Source organism: Camelus bactrianus, chromosome 8, assembly GCF_048773025.1.
Source record: "Camelus bactrianus isolate YW-2024 breed Bactrian camel chromosome 8, ASM4877302v1, whole genome shotgun sequence".
Taxonomy (NCBI): domain Eukaryota; kingdom Metazoa; phylum Chordata; class Mammalia; order Artiodactyla; family Camelidae; genus Camelus; species Camelus bactrianus.
This window is the reverse complement of record NC_133546.1, coordinates 11,702,943-11,724,725: the sequence shown is the minus strand read 5'-3', so window position 1 is coordinate 11,724,725 and position 21,783 is coordinate 11,702,943. Positions and strand designations below refer to the sequence as shown.

At 37.7% G+C, this 21,783-nt stretch overlaps 1 protein-coding gene across 2 annotated transcripts in view; it reads left to right on the top strand.

Annotated features, from left to right (window-relative positions):
• Positions 1-889: 889 nt before the first annotated feature.
• OPRM1 (opioid receptor mu 1) overlaps positions 890-21,783 on the top strand; it is a 144,615-nt gene continuing 123,721 nt past the window's right edge. For both annotated transcript variants that reach the window (XM_045524708.2, XM_074368127.1), the window contains exon 1: positions 890-1,197. In XM_045524708.2, the coding sequence (XP_045380664.2) occupies positions 905-1,197 (293 nt within the window). In that variant the 5' untranslated portion in view covers positions 890-904. The remainder of the gene's footprint in view (positions 1,198-21,783) is intronic.

Below are 21,783 nucleotides of genomic sequence, written 5' to 3'. Positions count from 1 at the left end.
ATACCACACCTCCCTGGTTTCTGTGCAGTTCTTATACCTCTTCCTCATCAGGATAGAAATCAGATGCAGATAAAGCTTCTACTCTAAGAGAAATGAGGAATATGGAATAAAGGGTTTCCTCTATAAAAGTTTGTTTCTCATTTCTTGTTCAGAGAAGGAATCACTCTTGTTTCAGGCAGGTTTGAAGGATTGGAAATCCTCGTTTAGCAATAAGAAACACAAGGTTACCATTTTTTTTTTTTGAAGGTAAAAGGAGGATTTTCTTCTTTTTGAAGAAGAGGATTTTGTGTACCCTACCCCAAATGATTGCTTAAGCAGTAAGGATGGAAGAGCACTGGGGTGTAGGGTTGTCAAGGCTGCATCAGGCCAATGTCTTTCCCGTCATGTTACACTGAGAAAACGGCGCTGGAAAAACAGTGCTGTCAGCCCCCTTTCTTATGCTTTACAGCAGCCAAAAACTAACTCTCTGTTTGTCTCACTCCCCACCCCTTTCCTCCAACCCCCTTCCTGGTTCTGCCCCTCCTTAGAAGTGTTGGCACAGACGAGTGCGGAGTGGGGAGACCAACTCGTTGGATCGCTTTGCGCAAAATCCACTTCGTTCTCCTCCCGCCGCTCCAGCCTCCGGATCCTCACAGCCCTCCCTCCCTTCCCCACAGCGATGTGGGGTTCGGGATGGATCTGTGTACTTCTAAGGTGGGAGGGGGCTACAAGCAGAGGATAATGTCAGATGCTTAGCTCTTTCCTTCTGCCTGACGCTCCTCTCTGGCTCCGCCAGTGTTGGTCTCTGTAAGAAATAGCAGGGACCGTGGCAGCGGCGAGAGGAAGCGGCGGAGGCGCGTGGAACCTGAAAAGTCCGGGTGCTCGCGGTTACCTCACAACGTGGTCCCAGCCGACCGTCAGCACCATGGACAGCAGCGCCGTGCCCGCGAACGCCGGCAACTGCACTGATCCTTTTACGCGCTCTGCAAGTTGCTCCCCAGCACCTAGCCCCAGCTCCTGGGTCAACTTCTCCCACTTAGAAGGCAACCTGTCCGACCCATGCGGTCCGAACCGCACCGAGCTGGGCGGCAGCGACAGCCTGTGCCCTCCGACTGGCAGTCCTTCCATGATCACGGCCATCACCATCATGGCCCTCTACTCCATCGTGTGCGTGGTGGGTCTCTTCGGAAACTTCCTGGTCATGTATGTGATTGTCAGGTAAGGAAGGCGCCAGGGCTCCGAGCGGAGATTTCGGCGGAGGATAGCGGCATAAACGGGCATCTGAGCCCCCAGGCAGTGTTTGGCGGGAGGATGAGTGAAGGGAGGTAAACAGGGGAGAATGTGGAAGTGCCGGTAGAGAGAGTGTTTGCTGTTTGAGTACGAAAAGCTTACTTTTCAATTCTTCCCTCCATTGATAAAGAAAGACTTCAAAATTTCAGGAACAGAGAAGTTGCCTTGGTAAAAGCCGTAAAGGTCTGGGAAAAAAAAGAAAAAAGAAAAAAAGAAAGAAAGAAAGAAATGCTCTATCTTACAGCTTGCTCATACTGAGCCAAGAGGGCTCTTGGGCAGTGTCCCACAGTCCCTTCCTTTAGGAGCTGTGGAAACAATAATTTGTGAATAATAGAAAAGAAATTGCAGTTATTTTATCCCTAATTGGGGGGAGGAGGGGCAGATTTCCCTCTCAGTTCTTTTCAGAGATGAACTTGGCAACTTTCCTACTCCTGCTGATTCCGGGGTTTTTGCTGCACCACTGCCCCATCCCTCCTCTTCCCTGATCATAGTAGCCCTTACCCTACTCTTTCTTCTCTCCTGAGGCCACATTCATAGAGGAAGTTCTCCTGGTGTCTTTCCACAGTAAATAGTGTTGCTTTGCTGTAACAAACATAATAGCTGTGTTGCATAGACCAGCTTGTAGTTGACAACTTGCAGACTTGCTTAGGGGAGTTACAAACTGAATCAAGAATAGGTAGGGTTGTTCAGAACTGCAGGGCATGACTGTTTTTCAATGCCTCCAAAAGTTGGAACCAGTTAGATGTGACCAAAAGTAGCATAATTCTGGATTATAAACTAATACATTAGAAGTTGTAATGGTTGCTCTGGAAAAAATAAAGAGTCTCTATCCAGTAAAATTATTTCAAGAGTTTGTGGTCCACTTCTTATTTGCCCAGATGTCCCTGATTTATTTGGCAAAGAGTGTGCAAACTTTCAATATTAATTGAGACTGATGTAGATTGTGTTAGTGTTGATATGTATATTCAAATCCTACGTGTTAATATGGAATACTATATTTTCACTTTTGTTGAAGTAGGTAATTATTTTAATGTTTTTTAAATGGCTCCTGATTTAGGATTTTCTTCCCAGTAAGTGCTCTATGTAAGTAGTGAACATGGCATTTTCATATTTAGATATGATATTGGCTTCATCTATTCAGCAAGTATTGCAGGTTTCAGTGGAGCTCTTTAATCATTTAACAACCATTTTCTCCATTATGCTTTCATTAACAAGGTGCATCAAGTGGCCCGTAATCGATTCTTCCTACTTATATGTCTGATTTCTTTAATTAATGATTGTCAAAGAGTAAAACTAATTTTCCTGACCTTTTGATGAGGAATAAGATAAGCAGTGTCTCTGAGAAAAGAGCACCATCTATTGAGAAGAAGGCTAATAGCAGAAGGAAAAACCTGGAGGAGAATCAATGGAAGAACTGATTTTTTAAAACATTTAGTTCATGAAGTTCAATACGAAGGTTCACATCAAAGATCAAAACTGTCTCATTTTGCATTTACGATAGTAAAAAATCATTAAAGGCCTGCCTCATAATGGGAAAATATGTTTTTCATTTCACCTAAGAAAATTCATAGAATTGTAAGCTTATAGGACTATAAGGGAACTCAGAGCTTATCTATGCTAAGGGAGTAAACTGTGGCACAGAAAATATAAATGATTTCTCCAAGAACAGATAGTTCATTAGTTCAGTATCACTGAATTGCTCTTAGCCAATATAATTTTCTGTTTATTAGAGTAGCAAATCATGATTTGAGTTAATTCAACTAAAAGACTGACAGAGTAGGTTTAGTTAATATGTGGAAATAATAAATTAATCCAAATTTGTGTCTGGAATCCTAGACAATAAAGGATGAAGAGAATTACCAAAGCATCTAGAAATCCTGCCATCTCAAACATAATTTTTCATGCCCTTTTATTGCTTTTCTTGGTATTTTTCTTCCTCATTTTCCTCCCCTTTAGTTAATTCTTTTCTATAAAGAAAGAGCCACTAGACAGGAACTGACTGTGAAATAAGCAGACTGGTTTTATTCTAGTGTTTAAGAGATTGCTGGTTGCAAGAGTTCATCTTAGAAGCATTACCTCTGACCTTTTGATGACTGGAAAAGGATGATGACATTGTCTCTTACTGACAACATGATATTATGCTTTACTTTTCTGTACTGAAATTCTAAAATAAAAATGCAGTACAATTTGAAAGATTCCCCCAAACATCCACCTGTGGCAAATTGGGTGTTTAATTTCAAGGTCAGGTCATCCTCTGGAAATGTGAAACAGAAAAATAGATATACCTCAGTGACCAGTGAAGTGATGAGGAAAGCCCCTGGGGACGGAAGACAATATATCTATTTAGCTGAGAATATTTAACTGGACTGTGGTGTTTTCACTACAAAATGATCAGTTGAAGGATATTATTGTTCTAGTTAAAAAAGATGAGTGTAATGCTGCATCTATGAAAGTATTGAGGTGAAATGCTTACTTCCTGCTATTATTTAAAACTCAGCAAATAACCAGATTAAGATAGTATTTATTAGAATTTCTTAATACATTGCGTGGATCATGAAGCTCAGATGACTATAGCAACAAAAACAACAACAAAAATAATGGGTAATACAGATGCCACGAATGAGCAAAGATTTTCTGTCCTGTATCTTGACTCCATCATCATCATACTTCATCAAAAACGTTATTAAATAAATAGTAAAAATTAAGTAACGTTCTTACGTGGTGCTGTTCTAAGGAGCATGTAGGAGGAAAAGAGATACTGTCACATGATCTAAAGATTTAAAATCCAGATGTTAAATGATAGAATATTGTAACTTTTCATCATCTGAAAGCTTTTTTGGTTTAAAGACAAAAACTACTTGCAGGATAACCACACTATAAAAATACCACAAATATTCTGGAAGATACGGTGATGAAAATATCATAAAATGTGACAATTATTTAAAATGGGATGATAGTATATTATTGTTAAGAATGTTTTAAAGAAAAAAAATGAACCAAAATAATACACAAAGTTACAGCCACCAGGAATGTTTCACTTATTGAAAATATTTGACCAAAGTATAGAATTAACCATACTGTAAAAATTGACACAGTCCCAGATGAATTTATTTTGTGATATTTTTTTCAAAAACAATTTGTCGATGTAGTCACCAACATGGTCTATGCAGATACTGTTGAAAAGAGTATAGGGTTAAAAACTGTGAGATCTCTGTGGACTGTGTAAATCATCCTTCCAAATAAAGCTCCAGTGAAGGGTGCCAAATTATATGGCCTTCTTTTTTAAGATTATTTCTTAATTTGATGAGATAAACTGTCAATATGACTAGCTATCAAAGAAGAGCATTTAAATATATGCAAGATATTACTGTCTTTTATTTCACTAAAAAGTATTTCTGATTCTAAAACATGTCCTATGAGATCTATGTATTAAATATTATTAAATACTTGATTCAGGTTTAAAGTACAGAATGATCAATTTCATGCAAGTGTTTTCCCAAGCCAACTAACATTTCCATAATACTTATTTACAATATTCAGAAAATAAATTTTCAGCAATTGCTGCAACAAGTATATCTGTTTATGAATATAACCCAGGCATAGTTTCTCCACTTCTAAGAAGGAAATAAAAATAATTAGTTTCTGACTACTCTAAAATGTCGTTCAAAAGATAAATGCTGACAGTATTCACTTTGGCGTTTTGTATGCCTTGAAGGAAACTTACACATTAAAGTTGAAAAGATTTTTTCTTCTAGTTTCCACTTTCACTATTAATCGTAATCAAATTGTTTTAGTCAGCAGGAAAAGATAAACTCATTTTAATAAATAGTATAAAACAATACAGCATTTTAAAATATACTAATGATAAATATGAAGACTGAATGTTGTGTGAAATTTTAAAGTATGAGAATGTCATATCTTTAGCCCTCACAAAGTTTAACGTATATTTAACTGAGATAATGATTTTGGACATTTAGTATCTAAAAATGTTTTTCAGTGTAGACACTTACTTCAAGAACTTGGAAGACAAGATGTAAAGCAGATCAAAGAAGATCTGTTTCTGATTAATCATGTGTTGGGGCCCAAGAGCACAGCTCAACTGCTACCCTTAGCCCCCCTCCATTGCTGTCCTCAAGGCACCTACATGGAATTTCTAGGGCTCCTAGATGGTGTGATGTTTTAACACAGTGGTCTCCATGCTGCTTCAGACTCTTTTGAATCCCACCTCCAGCACAACTTTGACATCAGTGATTGGTATGGCACTCAATTTCGCCAAGACAGAACTTGGTAACACTTCGCCTTAGCTGCGTCTATATCCCTCGCTTCTGCCCCAGCCCTGGATCTCCTCTGACTGCATTGCCTTCCACAGGAATCAGCTTTGCACTCACATGTGAGGAAGTGTGAGGAAGTTGTCACCCCTGGAACAACCTTTGGCTGAGGAAATGAGAGCCCATGGACAAGTGGTCCCTTCTTCCCTCCCCCCTTGAGTGCATAGTTCTGCACAGACCACAAGGCACATTGGAAGGTCTTGGCCACACTGTGATCAGTTCAAGAACGTGCTTGCTTTCCCTCATTTCCTGTTTTCCTCTTTTACTTCCCCAGTTCTGTTCCCTGAAGTCACTTTCCAAAACGATTCACCTTCACACAAGCTCTTGTCTCAAACACTGCAAAGCTCATCATTCCAGTTATTTTACATATTGGAATATTTTTATATACTATATGTTGGGACAGTAAAATCTGATTAAAAGGTAGAGCTTTACAGACTCATTAAGTATAAGGTTTTCCCCCAAATTAGAAATTCTTAACAAAAATTCTAAGCAGCCCCAATCAGAACAACCAATTCAGTTCATAAGCTAAGCTTTTGCTTTCATTTTTCTCCTGCCTCAGAATTCAGAAAAGGCTTCAGTACATTTTGCTTTAACAGATAAGGAGTAGGCAACAGCCATTTATAGAATTCAGTTTATTTCTTGAGTTCAAGGTGATGGTAGCAGTAGCATCTCTGACGTGTAAGGGATGTAGAACCTCCAGTGCCTTCTAAAAAGTTATCTAAAACAAAAACTACCAGCCCCTTCCCCACTGATTCCATGTTATGTAAGAATGTTTATAATAATCAAGCTCAAGAATACTTCAGGGTCCTCAAAAGTGAGCTCAAAAAATAGATACAAGAAATGTCATGTATGAGAAATATCATTTAATGAGTTTGCCATAGCAACTCCTTTCCTTAGCCATCCTCTCTGGTGTCAGGCCACCTTATTTCCTTCCCCACCAATTTCTCAGGCTGAGGGTCCTTGAATCAAGATATAAATTCAAAATGGAAGAGTAGCATTGAAGAGAAGCCTTGCCTTGGCTCAGGATCCCAAGGGCCAATAATGGCTTCAAACTTCAAACCGTTTAGTGCCTCACTGCCCTCATCTGCAAAATGTGTGAATTAGACAAAAAAACTAGGTCTTGGTAACTTCCAACTTGGTAATGTTCTATGGTAACTTCAAGGACTGTTTCTCCATAATTTTTCTAGCTCTACTATCTGGAGAAAAAAACTAGTCATCTATCAATTTAAACAATCTTGGTTCCAATTCCATCCCACCCTCTTGGATTCTAAATGAGCTCAAATGGACCCTGTCAGAGAGAAAATGCTCTCTGAGCTGCAGATGTTGTAGTGGTCAATTAAGGCAATGAGTAAAACCGAAAGTCACAGTCAGCCTTTATTCACTTACTGGGAAAGTAGAAGCAAAAGATTAAACAGGAAAAGGTTCTGGCTCCTCAGTGTTCCATTTCTCCCCCACAGAAAGGCACCAGGTCACCATGTATGAGCATAGATGTGGAGGAGGGAAAAGGGGGAAGTCATCTCGCTGCATGGGAAACCCCAAACAAAAGGATCCTGCTGTTTTATGGAGCTAGGGGCCAGGGCTAAGGAGAGAGGAAAGTACAGAATCAGAGTGAGGAGAGTTTCTTCAACAACCCCCAATAAGAAGGTCTCAGTAGAGACCTGGGAAGAGCCTTGCCAAGTGCTCTTCAATAAAGACACTTCCACATGGAGGTGGTTGGGCTAAGGATGCATAGACACCCAAAAGCACGGCTGGTGAAGGTGGAGGAGAGAGATGGGTCCTTGCCCACAACACCCTCCAGACTGTATACTATGTGTGGTGGGAGGGGAGATTCTCCCCAAGAAGCCTTCCAAGTGAAGCCTGCGTGACTGTCTAAGGTTGGGTCCCAAAGGATTCTGACCTGGACCTGTTTTCTCAGATGCAGATTCAGCTTAAACCCTGATATCTCATCTCCCTTTTTCTCTCTCACTTTTTCTTTAATTCATGGAGAAATTACCTTAATATTTACCTTCAGAAATTAATCATAAGCTGGATGTTGCATTCCAAAACTGATCAGGGAGAGACTGGTTCCACCAAATGTAATCAAGTGAACCTTCGTAAGCCAATGGGCAGGGCATGTAGGGCTCCTACACATGATGGAGCATAGGATGGATTCCATCAAACAAGAGAGAGCATTCTATTCTGGGTATCAGTTTCTGTCCAGGCAAGAGTATTATCAAGTACAGTTTGCTTTTTAATTCAATCATGTGTTAGCTTAGCAGTTGCATGTAAGTAGGTATCCTAAAGTGATTCAAATAGTAACCCACCCAGATTTACTCACAAGTATTAGTGTAATTTAAATTAATCTTTGAATAAATTAAACCAGCTTGATCCATTCACTGCTAGTTATGTTCTGTGGACTCACTTTCCCCACTGAATTAGAGAAGACTAAAGCTTGGCTTCTAGGGGAAAAACAGGGGTATGTTCCTGTGAGCCTCCAATCACAAGATTTTCATCAACTAGTCAATACATAATGTTCTGTTAATGTGTGTTTCTTTTTAAAGGCATCTTATTTAATATATATTATCAGTTCATTAACTCTGAACTCATGATCAACAGCACGACACTAAACAGTACTTCAGCACTACACCTGGGGCCATTTTAAATAGTGAAATCGCCAACAACAAAAAAATCAAATGCTAAAAATGTGGCACTAAATAGACCTCAGAGAGGAGACATTTACAGTCTGAGAGCTGAAATGGGAAAGCAGAGTGTTGCTTTGTCTGACTTCAGCTGGGAGCCCACCCATCAGAGCAACTCAAATTTTTCTCCACTCCACCCATGTCTATGAAAGACCACAAAAGCCCATGGATACAGATTTTAGGCTTACAAGTAAATTTTAGCAAATGAGCATGTTTGCAAATACAGAATTTGTGCATAATGAGGGTCTACTGCACATGCAATGTTCTTCAAGGAAATATTTTTAAAACAGCTGAAGAAGAAAGTCAGCAAGCTATGTTCCATATTAAATATAATGGTGAGTTCATGACATGAAGACAAGTTTTATATTTTTACTATTGTTTATCAAAATCAGAAGACATAGCTTAAAAACAAAATGAATTTCCATGTGATTCAATCATCAGTCTGTCATGAGATACCTAGATACGGTGCGCGGATTTAAAAACAACATGATCCGTTTCACTTTGCATATTGCAATAAAATTCTCAAAGTTAAATCCATTCCCTTATATTTCTAAAAATATAAGTTTAAATAGAATTGAGATTATGTAATAATCCCAAGTGAATGTCAGGATTATACTTACAATTTAGGATTTAGTTCGGTTGTCTGAGGTCTTATTCTTTTATTTCTGGTGAGGCTCTAAACTCCAGAAAGAAAACTTTCACCTAATAAATAGTATGTAACTGCACTATAGCCATATGATCAAAAATATCTCTTGCTACTTTTACTCAAAAAACTTGGAAATAATTTTTAAGCCACAAAAATTCTTACACTAGTTTTCAATAAGAATCTAAACAGTCTATAATTTACACACCTGGCTCCAGGTGTGTAAGTTAGCCTGGTCCCTCCACACAGAGAAGGGTGAGAAGACACAAATAAAGTAGGCATGCAGTCTGGACCCTAAAAACCTATTTTATACCAAGATGTTTTCATGAGCCAATGTAAAGTTTGGATTTAAATGATTCCAAGGTAAGAATCTCACCTCTTTTTAATGTATTCAGATGTACATACAACTCACACCCATTAGATGAAGAAGGGTCACCTCTCAGTCTTGACCAGGGGGTGACAAATGTTCCCTGTAAAGGGACAGAAAGTAAATATATTAGAATTTTTTATCACATGGTCTCTGTCACAACTATTCTCTCTACCATTGTAGCCCAGAAGTAGCCACAGGTGACATGTAAATAAATGGACATGGCTATGTTCCAATAAAACTCTACATAGACACTGAAATTTGAATTTCCGTGTAATTTTCCCATGCCTCGAAACATTCTTTTTCTTTTGATTTTTTTCAATCATTTAGAAGTGTAAAACTACCTATAAACTTATTTTTGTTTTATGATTGTTCTGTGAAGCTATAAAAGGCAAACATGTAAAAACTTAGCTCCTAAAATATTTCTTATTAAAAATAATTTTAAAAATTGATTTTCTAATTAGCATTTTTTAAATAATTTTGCCTAATCTTTTAGGTGATTCTTATAAAAACCCATGCATTTGATTATCAGGAAAATAATCATGACATATGTTCTTTTGTTAACTCATTTTACAAAAATGAAATGATCCTTCATTCAGTACAAAAAATGCTAACCCTCATTTTGGTTTACTAGATTATATAATACAAATTATTCCATAATAAGTGTTACCAAATTAATTCCTTGTAATAGCCTCATATTAAAAACAACCAAGCTAATTATTATACAGATTTTTTTAAAAAATTGAAATACAAATTAAAGTGTAAAACCATTCTTAGTTGACAGGGCCTATAAAAAGCAGTTAGGGGCCAGATTTGGCCCATAAGCTGTCATTTGCCAAACTTTGGTACAGTTATGCTAGATAAAATTTATATTCTTGCAGTGATCATAAAAAAATAACTTATCTTCTTTGCCAAATTTGATTGCATGTTCTTGTTTACTAGACGGAGACAAGGCATTCTGTAAAAAATAATCTAGAACCAACTTGAAGTATTTTTCCAGCATGAGAAAATATCAATACAAAAATGAAGTTTAACACAAATCAGAAAAGCAGTCATAGATTTTTATAACAGAGGATAACACTTTTCGGAAACTGATGTTGCCATCGGGTTTAAATAGTAATCATACAGAATCATCTCCATTTCACCCCAGGGGCCATCTTCGTCCTCTAACTCCTCACTTGACCCAGACAATCCACAAAATTCACTGCCACCCTTAGCCAGTGATTAGAGACTAAGTGCTTAGAAAAGAGCTCTTCTGAAAAAGTTCCCTCTATTTGATGTGCTTTATGGTTCTCTTAACTCAGTGCCATTTTCCAGGCTTTCTCACAGTGTTTTCGTCTTCGATCATCAGGAAAAACTGAAACTGTCTTCTGTAAATTCATATTAACTTCTTAGCAAATATAAAAATCTGTCCTCAAAGACACCTATGCCTGCGCACACCCCCACCCCCAGGCACCCACAAGATTGGCAGCTTCACTTCCCTCCACCTTTCTTTAGGCCCTTTGAAGCACAAAAGCTCATTGCTTGGATTATTTTTCCTCTTCTTCCTGACTTACGTAACTTGCTCACTTTTAAAAAACGTATTTTCTGCGGTTCTCATCAGTCACTTTGAAAAATGTTATTCCTCTAAGTTCTAAAACTTAGACTGTCCAGCTGGATGAAGAGGACCAGGGTGAGCCTAGCTGTTCTGTGGTATTTGTAATCCCTCGACTTCTTGCCCATGGTTTTGCTCAATGATTTTCTAAAACTCACTGAACTCTCCTCCCTGCCTGATTTCACATTTTTAATTCAGTCCCCCTCTATATCCAAATGACTGCTTCTTTGATCAGTTGTGTTTAGAGAAAGCTTTCTCGCATCTATAGGAATTCTTTAGATAAGTCAGTTGGCCACCAGGTACAAGTTGGCAAGGAGAGTCAAGTTAGGGAGAGTTTTAACTGGATGATAAATAGTCCAGCTGAAGAATGCTCCAGTTCCCAGACTCCCTTAGGTGAGATTTGGGTCTATATTCTAGCAAGAAACCCAGACAGGATAAAATGAATAACAAAATTTGGGTTTCCTTCCAATTTACTCATAGAACCTCAGAGCTATTGCATAAATCCTTGCAACACACTTAGACACAGAGAAGGAGAAAACCTCCCAGATCTTCCATTGCAATGGTTCTCAATCCTGGCTGCACATTAGAATCACTTGGGAAGACTGAAAAGAACAGAACAGAAAAGAAAGGAAAAGAAAAGAAAAGAAAAGAAAAGAAAAGAAAAGAAAAGAAAAGAAAAGAAAAGAAAAGAAAAGAAAAGAAAAAAAGAAAAGAAAAGAAAAGAAAAGAAAAGAAAAGAAAAGAAAAGAAAAGAAAAGAAAAGGAAAGGAAAGAAAAGGAAAAGGAAAGAAAGCCCACTTCCACGTAAGGCTAACTAAATTAGAACCTCTGGGTGTAGCTCCTGGGCATAGGTAGGTCTAAAAGCTCCCCTGGTGAGTCTAATGTGCAGTCAAGATTGAGGCACACAAATCTGGACCAACCTGTCAATTTCATGGATGCAAAAACAGTCCTGTTTAGCAAGGAGGTTTAAGAGCTTTGTCTGTATGTTTTATTTCTCTGAACTTTGAGAAGCTGTTTATAGGATAAATCATAAATTAAATTACCTCCCAGAAAAGCTAAAGTTCAGGTCAGTTTTACTGGCCGGTTGGCTCCCTTTATAGCAGGCTTACTGGTGTGGAAACAGTGCCAATCCTGGAGCAAGAAGACTTGTGTTTGAATCTCTGCCCCTTATTAGTTACCAGAGTCATATAACCTCCCTGAATCTCCTTAGTTAACTTTACTAAAGGAATAATAATCACATTCAATTTCACATGGATTTTTAGGTCCAAATTAGATAAGATATATGGAAATGAGTGATAAATTCTAAAAGTGCTTTAGAAAGTAAGAAAGTTTGTTATTTGCTTCCCTCCCACTCGGACTTTCTCTTCCCTCCTACAGGGCTCACGCCACTGGCACATGGGACCTCAGCATTCACCTAGTGCTCTCGCTTTTCCATAGGTCAATCATACTATCCATTATAACACTTTGAAATACAGTTTATCCTTTTGGAATCACTGTTTCTACAGAGACAAGCAAGGCATTGCATGAGTGTCACTGCTGTCATTCTTCGATTCACTCCAATGCACTGGATCATTCCAATATCATTTTCTTGGCAGCCATGATGATATGAAGAGAATTCCAAGGACAGACAACTGCAATTTACTTGGCTCCCTATTGATAAGTATTTCTATATTATCCAATATATTTAATGGAGAAAAAAGACACAAACCAATTATTTTTGAAAAATTTGAAAATTGCTATTTTTAAGCTTAAATGTTTCACTTTTAAACTAGTGTTATAGTCAAAGCATCTGAAGCAGAATCTAAGTCTAAACACTGACTTATGTAATGAAATTCCTTTTTACTCAGCAGAGTAATTTACTTGAATTAGAATAAATAACTTATAATAATGGTGTCCTCTGAACACTAGTTTAGGAAATTTAGACATTTAAAACACCATCCCTGTAAAAAGTCCTGGCTTCTGTTATACGTCTGACTCACTAATGACAGTAAAATTGGTCAGAAAGCTGGAGCTCTTCATGGAGGAGGCATTAATGATGGTACAGTGAGTCTGCGTGAATGTCTATGCTTAACACCTTCATAATGGATTTTTCCAGGACTTGCAAAGCAATGCCTGCCAGCTTTTTAAATCAGAGTAGCAAACTCTATAAAGCAAGCACAAGATAGAAAATAACACCCTTGAGGCTTACAGTGTCCCTGAGAACTAAGTGCATTCCAAGCACAGGAACTGTGGAGAACAAGATCGATGAAAGAAAAGGCCTTCTTTGCTTCCGAGTGTTTTTTTCACTGAAATACTGGGTTCAGTGCCAGTGAAAGGTTAAGCATTTTGTGGGGGAGTATTAAATGTTAATTGAAAAATGCTGCTGGCAGTATAACCTGAACATCAGAACCTGACTGTGCCTGCCAAGAAGAACAAGAGGAATTATTATCAACATTATAATTTCATACTTACTTAGCCCCCATCAGCTCTGAAAAGGAAACCACACGGGCTGAATGAAATTAAATGTGAGCATGCTTCTGGTGATGTTGGTGATCCAGGGCCACTGAAAAAAGACGTCCTCTTAAAAGCAGTGTTCATTGAGATACTTTAAATAGTGTTTCCTTCTGATGACAAAAGGAAGTTTATTTAACTACTCTGCAAAATAAAACATGTATTTAAAGAGTACAGATAATGTCTTAAAATTGTACAGGGCTTTAATTTTTTCATTACGTGGATTAATTTGATTCTCATAAAAATTTGTGTGAGCATAGGCAGGGAAAACATTGTTAACGAAGCGAGTACTGAAGAAGATGAAAAGAAAGCTCATTTATTTATCTGTTATGTTTGTTAGACAGTATGTAAAAAGCACTCTCCTAGAAGCTCCAAAAATACCAGTAAGCAAAACAGACCAGTCTTACCTTTCCCCAAGAGCACAGTCTAGTGAAGAAGAAAATTAAACTATTTCACCAGTTGATAAATAGAGTCCTGCATACGTTGGACCCAGAGAAAGAAAATCTCAAGAATCATTGCTCTAGGACATTCATCAGTGTGTCACTGACCAAAACAATGGCCATTTTATTTCTTAATTCCCTGTCACATAAACACAGGTAGCAGGAAGCTCCAGTTCGAGGTTGGACCCAAAACTTCTGTTCCTTAAAACTGCTATGCATTTTGTGGAATTGAGGACACAAGTATCAAAGGAGAAATCGACACCCTCTTTTGAAAAAGGCTTATAGCTCAGAGAAAAAGTAGACGTTTCCTGCCTATAAGCAAATATGTCACATTTCCACAAAAGGCACTGGAACACTGGTACACAAGTCAATGCCACAAAGCATATATTAATACACAGAAATCATGCCAATGATAATCTCCACCAAAGAGTACTACTCTCTCAACATTTTAGAAATTCAACAATAACAGTATATGAATGAATTATTAACATGCCCATTAACAAGCCTAATACACACTTGCTTTAATTACCTTTTAAAACATATTTTATATAAAGATACAGGTCCTTTATCATATCAAAAATTTTTCTCTAACTCTGGAACAATGGTAGAAACCATGCTGAGATAGTCTGTCCACATGGTGGTTTGAAGTTAAGTTGATATTTGAAACATAATATATTGGTCAACATTCTAGTTAAAATAGATGAAGATGCGTATTTTAACTGGTCGGAACGTTGTGGGGGAGGGAGATAATTCATCAAGGAAAATGGCTGTGATTTTGGAACAATCACAGGTTATGATGCATCAGTTATCTTTAGCACACATGAGACAACATGCTTAAGAAGTTAGTTACAAGCAAAACAAACGTGATACTTTTATCAGTATAAATATTTAATCTGTGTCTTGTCAGAGAACAGTGCCTCATTAAATTTGAAACTCACCATCATCATCATCTTAACTAACATTTATTGGAAGTTACTACACATTAGACCCCATACCAATAATCCTTAAACATATTACTTTTAAAGTTGTTCATCTTTATCCCAACCATTTAAGGAAAATACTAATATTTTACAAATTTTACAGATAAATCAATAGAACTCAGAAAATTTAAGTAATAAGCCCAAATTCATCCAGCTAATAAATTGTAGGGCTAAGATCTGACTCAAGCTCTATAAAGACTTAAAACTTAAGATCTTTTAAAACTGCTATGTTTAATTGCACCAAGGCAAGATTTTCAAGCCAGTTATTGAGGCTTCATTAGGGTGGCTGGTTAGACTATTACCTTTCCTTACATATCATACTTCCCAGAATGTTCCCTACTTGACAACCTGTTCTTGACTTTTTCTTTGTTGATAGGCTGTGCTCCCACTGAAATGAGAATAAAGAAAATAGGAAAGGTGTCTTTCTGCAGGTCAAAATCTGGAGTTTTTCCTTGATATTATGCTGTGACATTTTGAATTGAACTTATGTCTCTGGGCAAACTGCATTCAGGTCTCTAATTGAGTCTGCCCTTCAGCCTGGAAAAAATAGAGCCCATTGATTATTTGTGGAACTTCTAATTACAAAAACTCAACTGTGATGTAAAGGTGTTCTCATTTTTTATTCTGAGCAGCACAATTTTATGCTGTGACAGCACATGCTAATAATCTGTATCAACAAACTGGTCAGCAAACAGCCAATGTGCCAGGCTCAGCGCTGAGAGCTATGGGTCAAGCTAGACTTCATGGTTCTATTATTCAGCCAAGCACCATGCCATTTTCATATTTCACTTTATATCAGTGATTCTTTGTTACATTTTTGGAAAAAAAATGCAATTTCCAATTTGGAAAATTATAAGCTCCTCAAGGATGAGACCATCTTTTTTTTTCCCTTAACATTCTTGTAACCCTGAACTTAACAAAGTAACAAATGGTGATAGGACGTAATGTAGCTGACATGTTAGTACATTGAATTATACTGATTACACTGTTAATGCTATATTTATGTCAGCTCTCTGTGCTTCAGTGTTCCATTTCTGGTTTGTGAAAATAAGAACTTTCAGAACATTGTTCCTCTGAGTGTTAATAGTTGAAAGAAGCTTGGAATTCCCCAAAATAAATTTCTTATAGTACGGGTAGCTTTTGTTTAATTGAGCAAATATATTTTTTGCATTCAAGTTGAGAAGAGAAGCTGAGTTCATCGACTTCCTGCCTTTTCCTTCTTCAACTTCATTTTCCCAAGGAATCCAAATGGGAAAGAGGTTATGAGGAGATAATAGTGATGGAGAAAATTTGAATCTGGAAGAATTAATTCTGGAAGAATCTGAGAAGAATTGATATGGAAGAAAAGATACACTTTTAATCAAGGATTTTGCTAAAGCATCCACCTAATTAAATTCAAAGAAAATCTCCCTAGTCCATGCCTCTATCTCCCTACTGAGCCAAACACCAGATGGACAGGCTAGGGGGCAAGTTAGCTGGAATTGCTGCCAAGAGAAAGTAACCAGGCGTGTCAGTGTTACTCCAGAGAGCCTACGTAAGGTAAACTGATGCCAAAAGCACTAAAAATTCTCCCTTCTCACTTACGGTTCTTACCCAGAACTCTTCCCTTGCTTCTCAAATGTTTATGGAGTCACTTATGAAAGGCATGGAAACCTATCCTATTCATCTTCCATGCCAAATTCTTCCCATAGACTTCACTCCAGTTCTGTGCGCATTCCATGCTTGAGAAGCAGATTGGAGAACAGGAGGCGTCCAGGGAGATTCCTGGCACATAGAATTTCACTTCTTGCTTCAACATGAGAGACTGAAAACTGGCAAACACTGAGAGAATTCTCAGTGGTGAGATTTTTTTTTTCTCCTTGACAAATCATTGAACATAAACTCCCCACCCCCAACCAGGAGAAGGAGGATGAGATGACAGTAGCCTTAATACCAAGAGAGAAACAGGAGTGGAGTTCTTCCCAAGAAATGGAAAGAGAGAAATCACAAGATAATGGGGGACAAAGAAATCCAGATGCAACTGAGCGACGTATCACAGCAGAGGTCACACAAGGTGACTAAAGGAATTTTCTAGCCTCTGGTATGGATCAACTATTTCACAGACATTTAAAGGTACAAAGTTTAGGCCAAGAAAAAGAAGCCCTACTTCACAGAGAAGAAAATAAACCGGTAAAATTTGATCATTGCTATCAGTAAAATGGTAGTTAAGTTTAAAATTTGCCAATTTAAGTGTATTTAACAGAGGTTTGGATTTGTTTCTGGAAAACAGATATATGATAGACTAATTAGAGAAACTAGATTTACATTTATTTCTGGAAAACAGACAATAGATAGACTTAATTGAGGTGAACTCTCTACTAATCCCCTCCTGCCCCCATCAGAGACAAAATCCTTGGCAGCATGGGCCAGGGACGTGAGCCCAGGAAGCAAATGTAATATTTCCACAGGCACTCTCCGTGTGATGAAATAAATTTTGAATCACTGCAACTTTCCTGACACCTGAAGGCAAGTTAAGTACTTCCCTCAACACTGCCGTATCACCGTTACCTTGCCATAGTATCCAGCGTGCTGTTTTGAAAACCCTTGATTCTGGTCTTTCACCAGACTGAAGGGCCCTCCAAGACATGTCTCAACTGAGAACCATTGCCCAGCACAGTACTTGGCAAAAATAAAAATGAAAAAGGTATTAAATAAATGCGTGTTTGACTCATCGTTGACATCGAGAGGGGTTTATGGTGAAAAAAGTCATTATGAAAATATAAATGTATTCATAAAAATTAAAAACCTGCCTATGACTCCTGCGATGTTCTATTTCATACATAAGGTCCAACATAATTTTTAAGCTAGAAAAAATGTAAAATAGATAACTTTGATCACACCGTTAAACGTAAAGTGTTATCAGAGTTTGTCTCTACCTCTGAAGCTTACAGTGATTTGTGTTTTGCTTTTTATATTCTTCAGATTAAAAAAAAAATAGATGTGCAATAGTATAATGAGGAAAAACACAATTAATATGAAAATAAAAGGGGAGAAAATTTCAGAAGTAACAGGTGATCCTGAAAGGTAATAAAACATTGCATTAGAGGGCTTTTCATTAAAATATAAATCAAAGTCATGTTCGGAGTTTTCCTATTAAAACATTGTTACATACTTTAATTTGTGACTAAAAACGTTATTACTGCCAAATGATTCCATTCCAAGTGGGAGGATATTTCTATGTTGATTCAATAATCCTTATTGCACCATAAACCTAAAATTTCAAGTTTTAAAAACGAATGGAACTTACTTGCTTTGCCAAATTAAAGGTTTATTCACGAACTGTATTTTCTCCTAGCAAGGGCTATTGAATTCTCTGCAGGGGAGGAAAGACATCTCCAAAAAAATCTCTGCCTGAATATACTTTTCTAAAAATCTCAACAAATTTGTTTCTGTTTCCTAGAAAAATCCCAGCTTAGCACAATAGTTAAGTTATAAAGTATTACATAATTCTTGGATGGAAAATAGCCATTATAAATACACAATTTTACATAAGCCAAGATCTACAGGAACTAATTACGTTACCTTTATTTTTCCTTCCATTGGTCCTAAAAGACTTTGGACTGCTACTGCTGCAGGAATTAATTGAATGCCAAGATATTTAGCTGTCAGCAGGTGCTATGACACATTAAAAGGGATAAGCAGTGAATGCTCTTCAACAGTCTTGACAAATGAAATTTGAAATTAAGTCTTTGTGGATCTTAATTAAATCTTGGTTGCAAAACTCAGGAGCAATGAGAACATTCTTATTTCCACTCCCTACACAGTATCCTGGTGTATAATTCTCTCCAACATGTTGTGCTATTATTAAACACTGCTAGTGGTTCTGTCTATAGGATGAACACACACACACACACACACACACACACACAGGAAATAAAAAAATCCAAATTATCCAGGTGTTTTGCTTCCATAGCAATAAACACCCAGGTATTTCAACTGCACAATGTTAAGCATTTTTGTCCTTGACAACAGTTCTAAACCTCAGTTCTCTCAAAAGAGAAATAATAATTATAGTTGTTTTAGCTACTAATAGGATTTTTGTGAACATCAGTTTACACAAATGTATATAGAAGTGTTCATAAACCTTACTGCACCTTATAAAAGTTATTATTTATCATACAGATGGCTTGTATTACATGGTGCGTATTGTAGCAGTACATGTAATAGTGAAGAGCATAAACTGTAACAAATAGATATGGATTTAAATTCTGCCTCTGCCACTGCTACTTTGAGCTAATTATTTAACCTCCATAAAAGTTTATTCATCCACCAAAAAAAAGTGATAGTATGCAACTTTTAAGTCTGTTACAAAAATTAAGCAAGAGAATTCAAGCAAACTGCTTACAGCAATACCTGGCACAAAGTAAACATTCCATAAATGTTGGTTACAGTTGTAAGCCAAAAAAAATGTTTTTAATTACCTCTTGCTCGCCATCGTCATCTAATCTGTTTTAATGGTAATAGAGTCACCCCTTTATAGTTGTGGAAATTGAAGACCAGCCATTTGGCCAAGCTCGCGAGACACTGAGCTCAGATCTGTGTATCCTAATTCCAAACCCAGCATTCTTCCTACCAGGCTCTGCCGGAGTGTTTCACTCCTAACCTGATTAAGTAGCCAAACTGGGAGAAAATTAACATAAGCAAGGGGTAGTTTCAGTTACTCACCACTGTGTGGATTCACAGCATTTAAATTAGGTTGGCCTTGCTCTTAAGATTAAGTAAATAATTGGTATGACTTGAGAATTGCCAGGAATGGATGGTCCTTCCCTGAAAGGAAGACTTTTATTCCTTAATCCCCTAATACTTTAGATTTTAATTAAGGGAACATCAGATAGTCATTTTAAAATGTAAAATATCTCTAAAAGATACTAAAAAATAAGCACAATAAATATAAACCAGTTGATTACAATGGAGCAAGCAGGTTTTTGCTTTGATGACTTCTAAAGACCCACATTCAACAGTGCTTGAAGGGTTGGAATGCATATAGGAGTTAAGGAGTTAGGAGGAGAAAGGAGTTAACCTGGGGCATGATTAGGATCCAGTTAAAGATGCAGAACAGGATGGTGGGCTCTGAAAGAGGGGAGAAGTCCTAAAAAACAAAAACGGTGAGATAGTATCAAAATGGGCATCCACAGCCCCACCTGGAATGGATTCTACCTGCTACAGGTGGACACTGGGTGAATGTATTTGCCAGGATTCCAGTGGTGCAGGCAGCTGCTGAAGCTACAATGCCCTCGACGTGGCCTGTGGCCATCACTGGAAAATTCCTAATGCTTGCCCCCAGTTGCTGATTGCTGTCTGCCTGCCGCCGCTGGTACAAGCTCCTAACACAGGCACACTCTACTGTCAACCCTCACCAACCAAAAGCCACCAGGAATACACCTGGAGACAAATGAAATTAGGTCAATTAAGCTCGCTGCAGCAAGGGAGACAGAACACCACAGGGATTCTAATTTATGTTTGGTGGTTTAGAAGAGGATTCAAGGACGCTGGGGTCTATCTAGATAGGGTGCTGTCTCAAAGCAAGAGGAAATTGACACATGGGCATCAAAGATTTCTTTTTTTATCTAGGAGGCACAATTAACAGAGTGGGGCTAGAATTGTCATTGAATAAGAAGCAGCAGTCACTTAATGTTAAGCAGGAAAGGGAGATATTTGGTATTTTGACAGTTATGGGTGATTGTGGTCTTATCTCTGATCAGGCAAGTTTACAGAGTCCACTTGTTTTTTCTTGTTTCATCACAGTCATGAACAGTCCTCATCTGAGGTTGATGTTCTATAGAATGATGTTCCACAAAGGAATACAACCTGTCTGTCAGCAACTAGGCACTTGCTCCCTGAAAGCTGTCAGGGGTTTTCATTCTTTCACTATTACTCAACCTCATTACTGTTACATGTCTTCCTCTCTTTACCTCTGGCAATAGGGGAGGGATAAAAATAGAGATCATGTGGAAATAATAAGATGGAATGGGAAGGTATGATTTATTCTTAAGGGGTGGGAAACCCCTTAGGAACATGAGATGAACATAAATTTCATATTTAAAGAAATTATATAGAAATGGATCCCATTGCTCAGGCAGGCAGTGGAGTACAGGTTGAGTCTGGTCCCTTTACTCCACAAGCTTACAGACAAACCAACAAACAGGTAATACTAGTATAATCCACATCTATGTTACACAGCACTAAGATTTCATGTGCAGGCGTGCAAAAGATTGAAATTCATTCTCAAGTTCATTCATAGTACAAGATTTGCCTCTATTAAATACTCAAACTAAAAGTGAATACAAAACAATCTTTCATTTTCAGGATGACTGAGAACAGACGCAAGAGTTTACTCCTGGCTTCTGAACTCCAGAGCACCTTTCAAAAATTATTTTTTTAAAATGTATGTTAACTCAATAAATCAATGAAGAGCCAAACATAAATTTTTGAAAATGATAGAGAAATTCTTAGTGGGCAATATGAACACCTAAATGGTCATATTAAATATCACTCCTACTTTCTCTGCTGATGTTGGAACCTATTGAGAGATAGTACAAAGTAAATTAACTTAAATTGGTTGAAAGATGGAGTAGAAAAACAAATGTATGTATGCTCATGTATGGCTGAGGCATTGAGCTGTACAGCAGAAATTGATACATTGTAAACTGACTACTTTAAAGATATATATATATATATATGCAAAAATAACCAATTTTCAATCAAATAAAAAAAGTAAAATATGAAAAAAATACGATCGTGAATACAAAATGAGAGATGAGACTTCATGCCTGGCTGGAATTCTGCAGTGAGATGCCTCACAACGTTATCCCATGCAGATCCAGTCAGATAGTTACAGTGCGGCAAAAATGGTGTCAAGGCAGAGCTAGGCAGAGTGCAGTCCGCCCTCAGTATCTGCCCACCCAGAACCTGCAAATATGCAGGGTCCGACTGCACTATGCCATGGTACATAAGG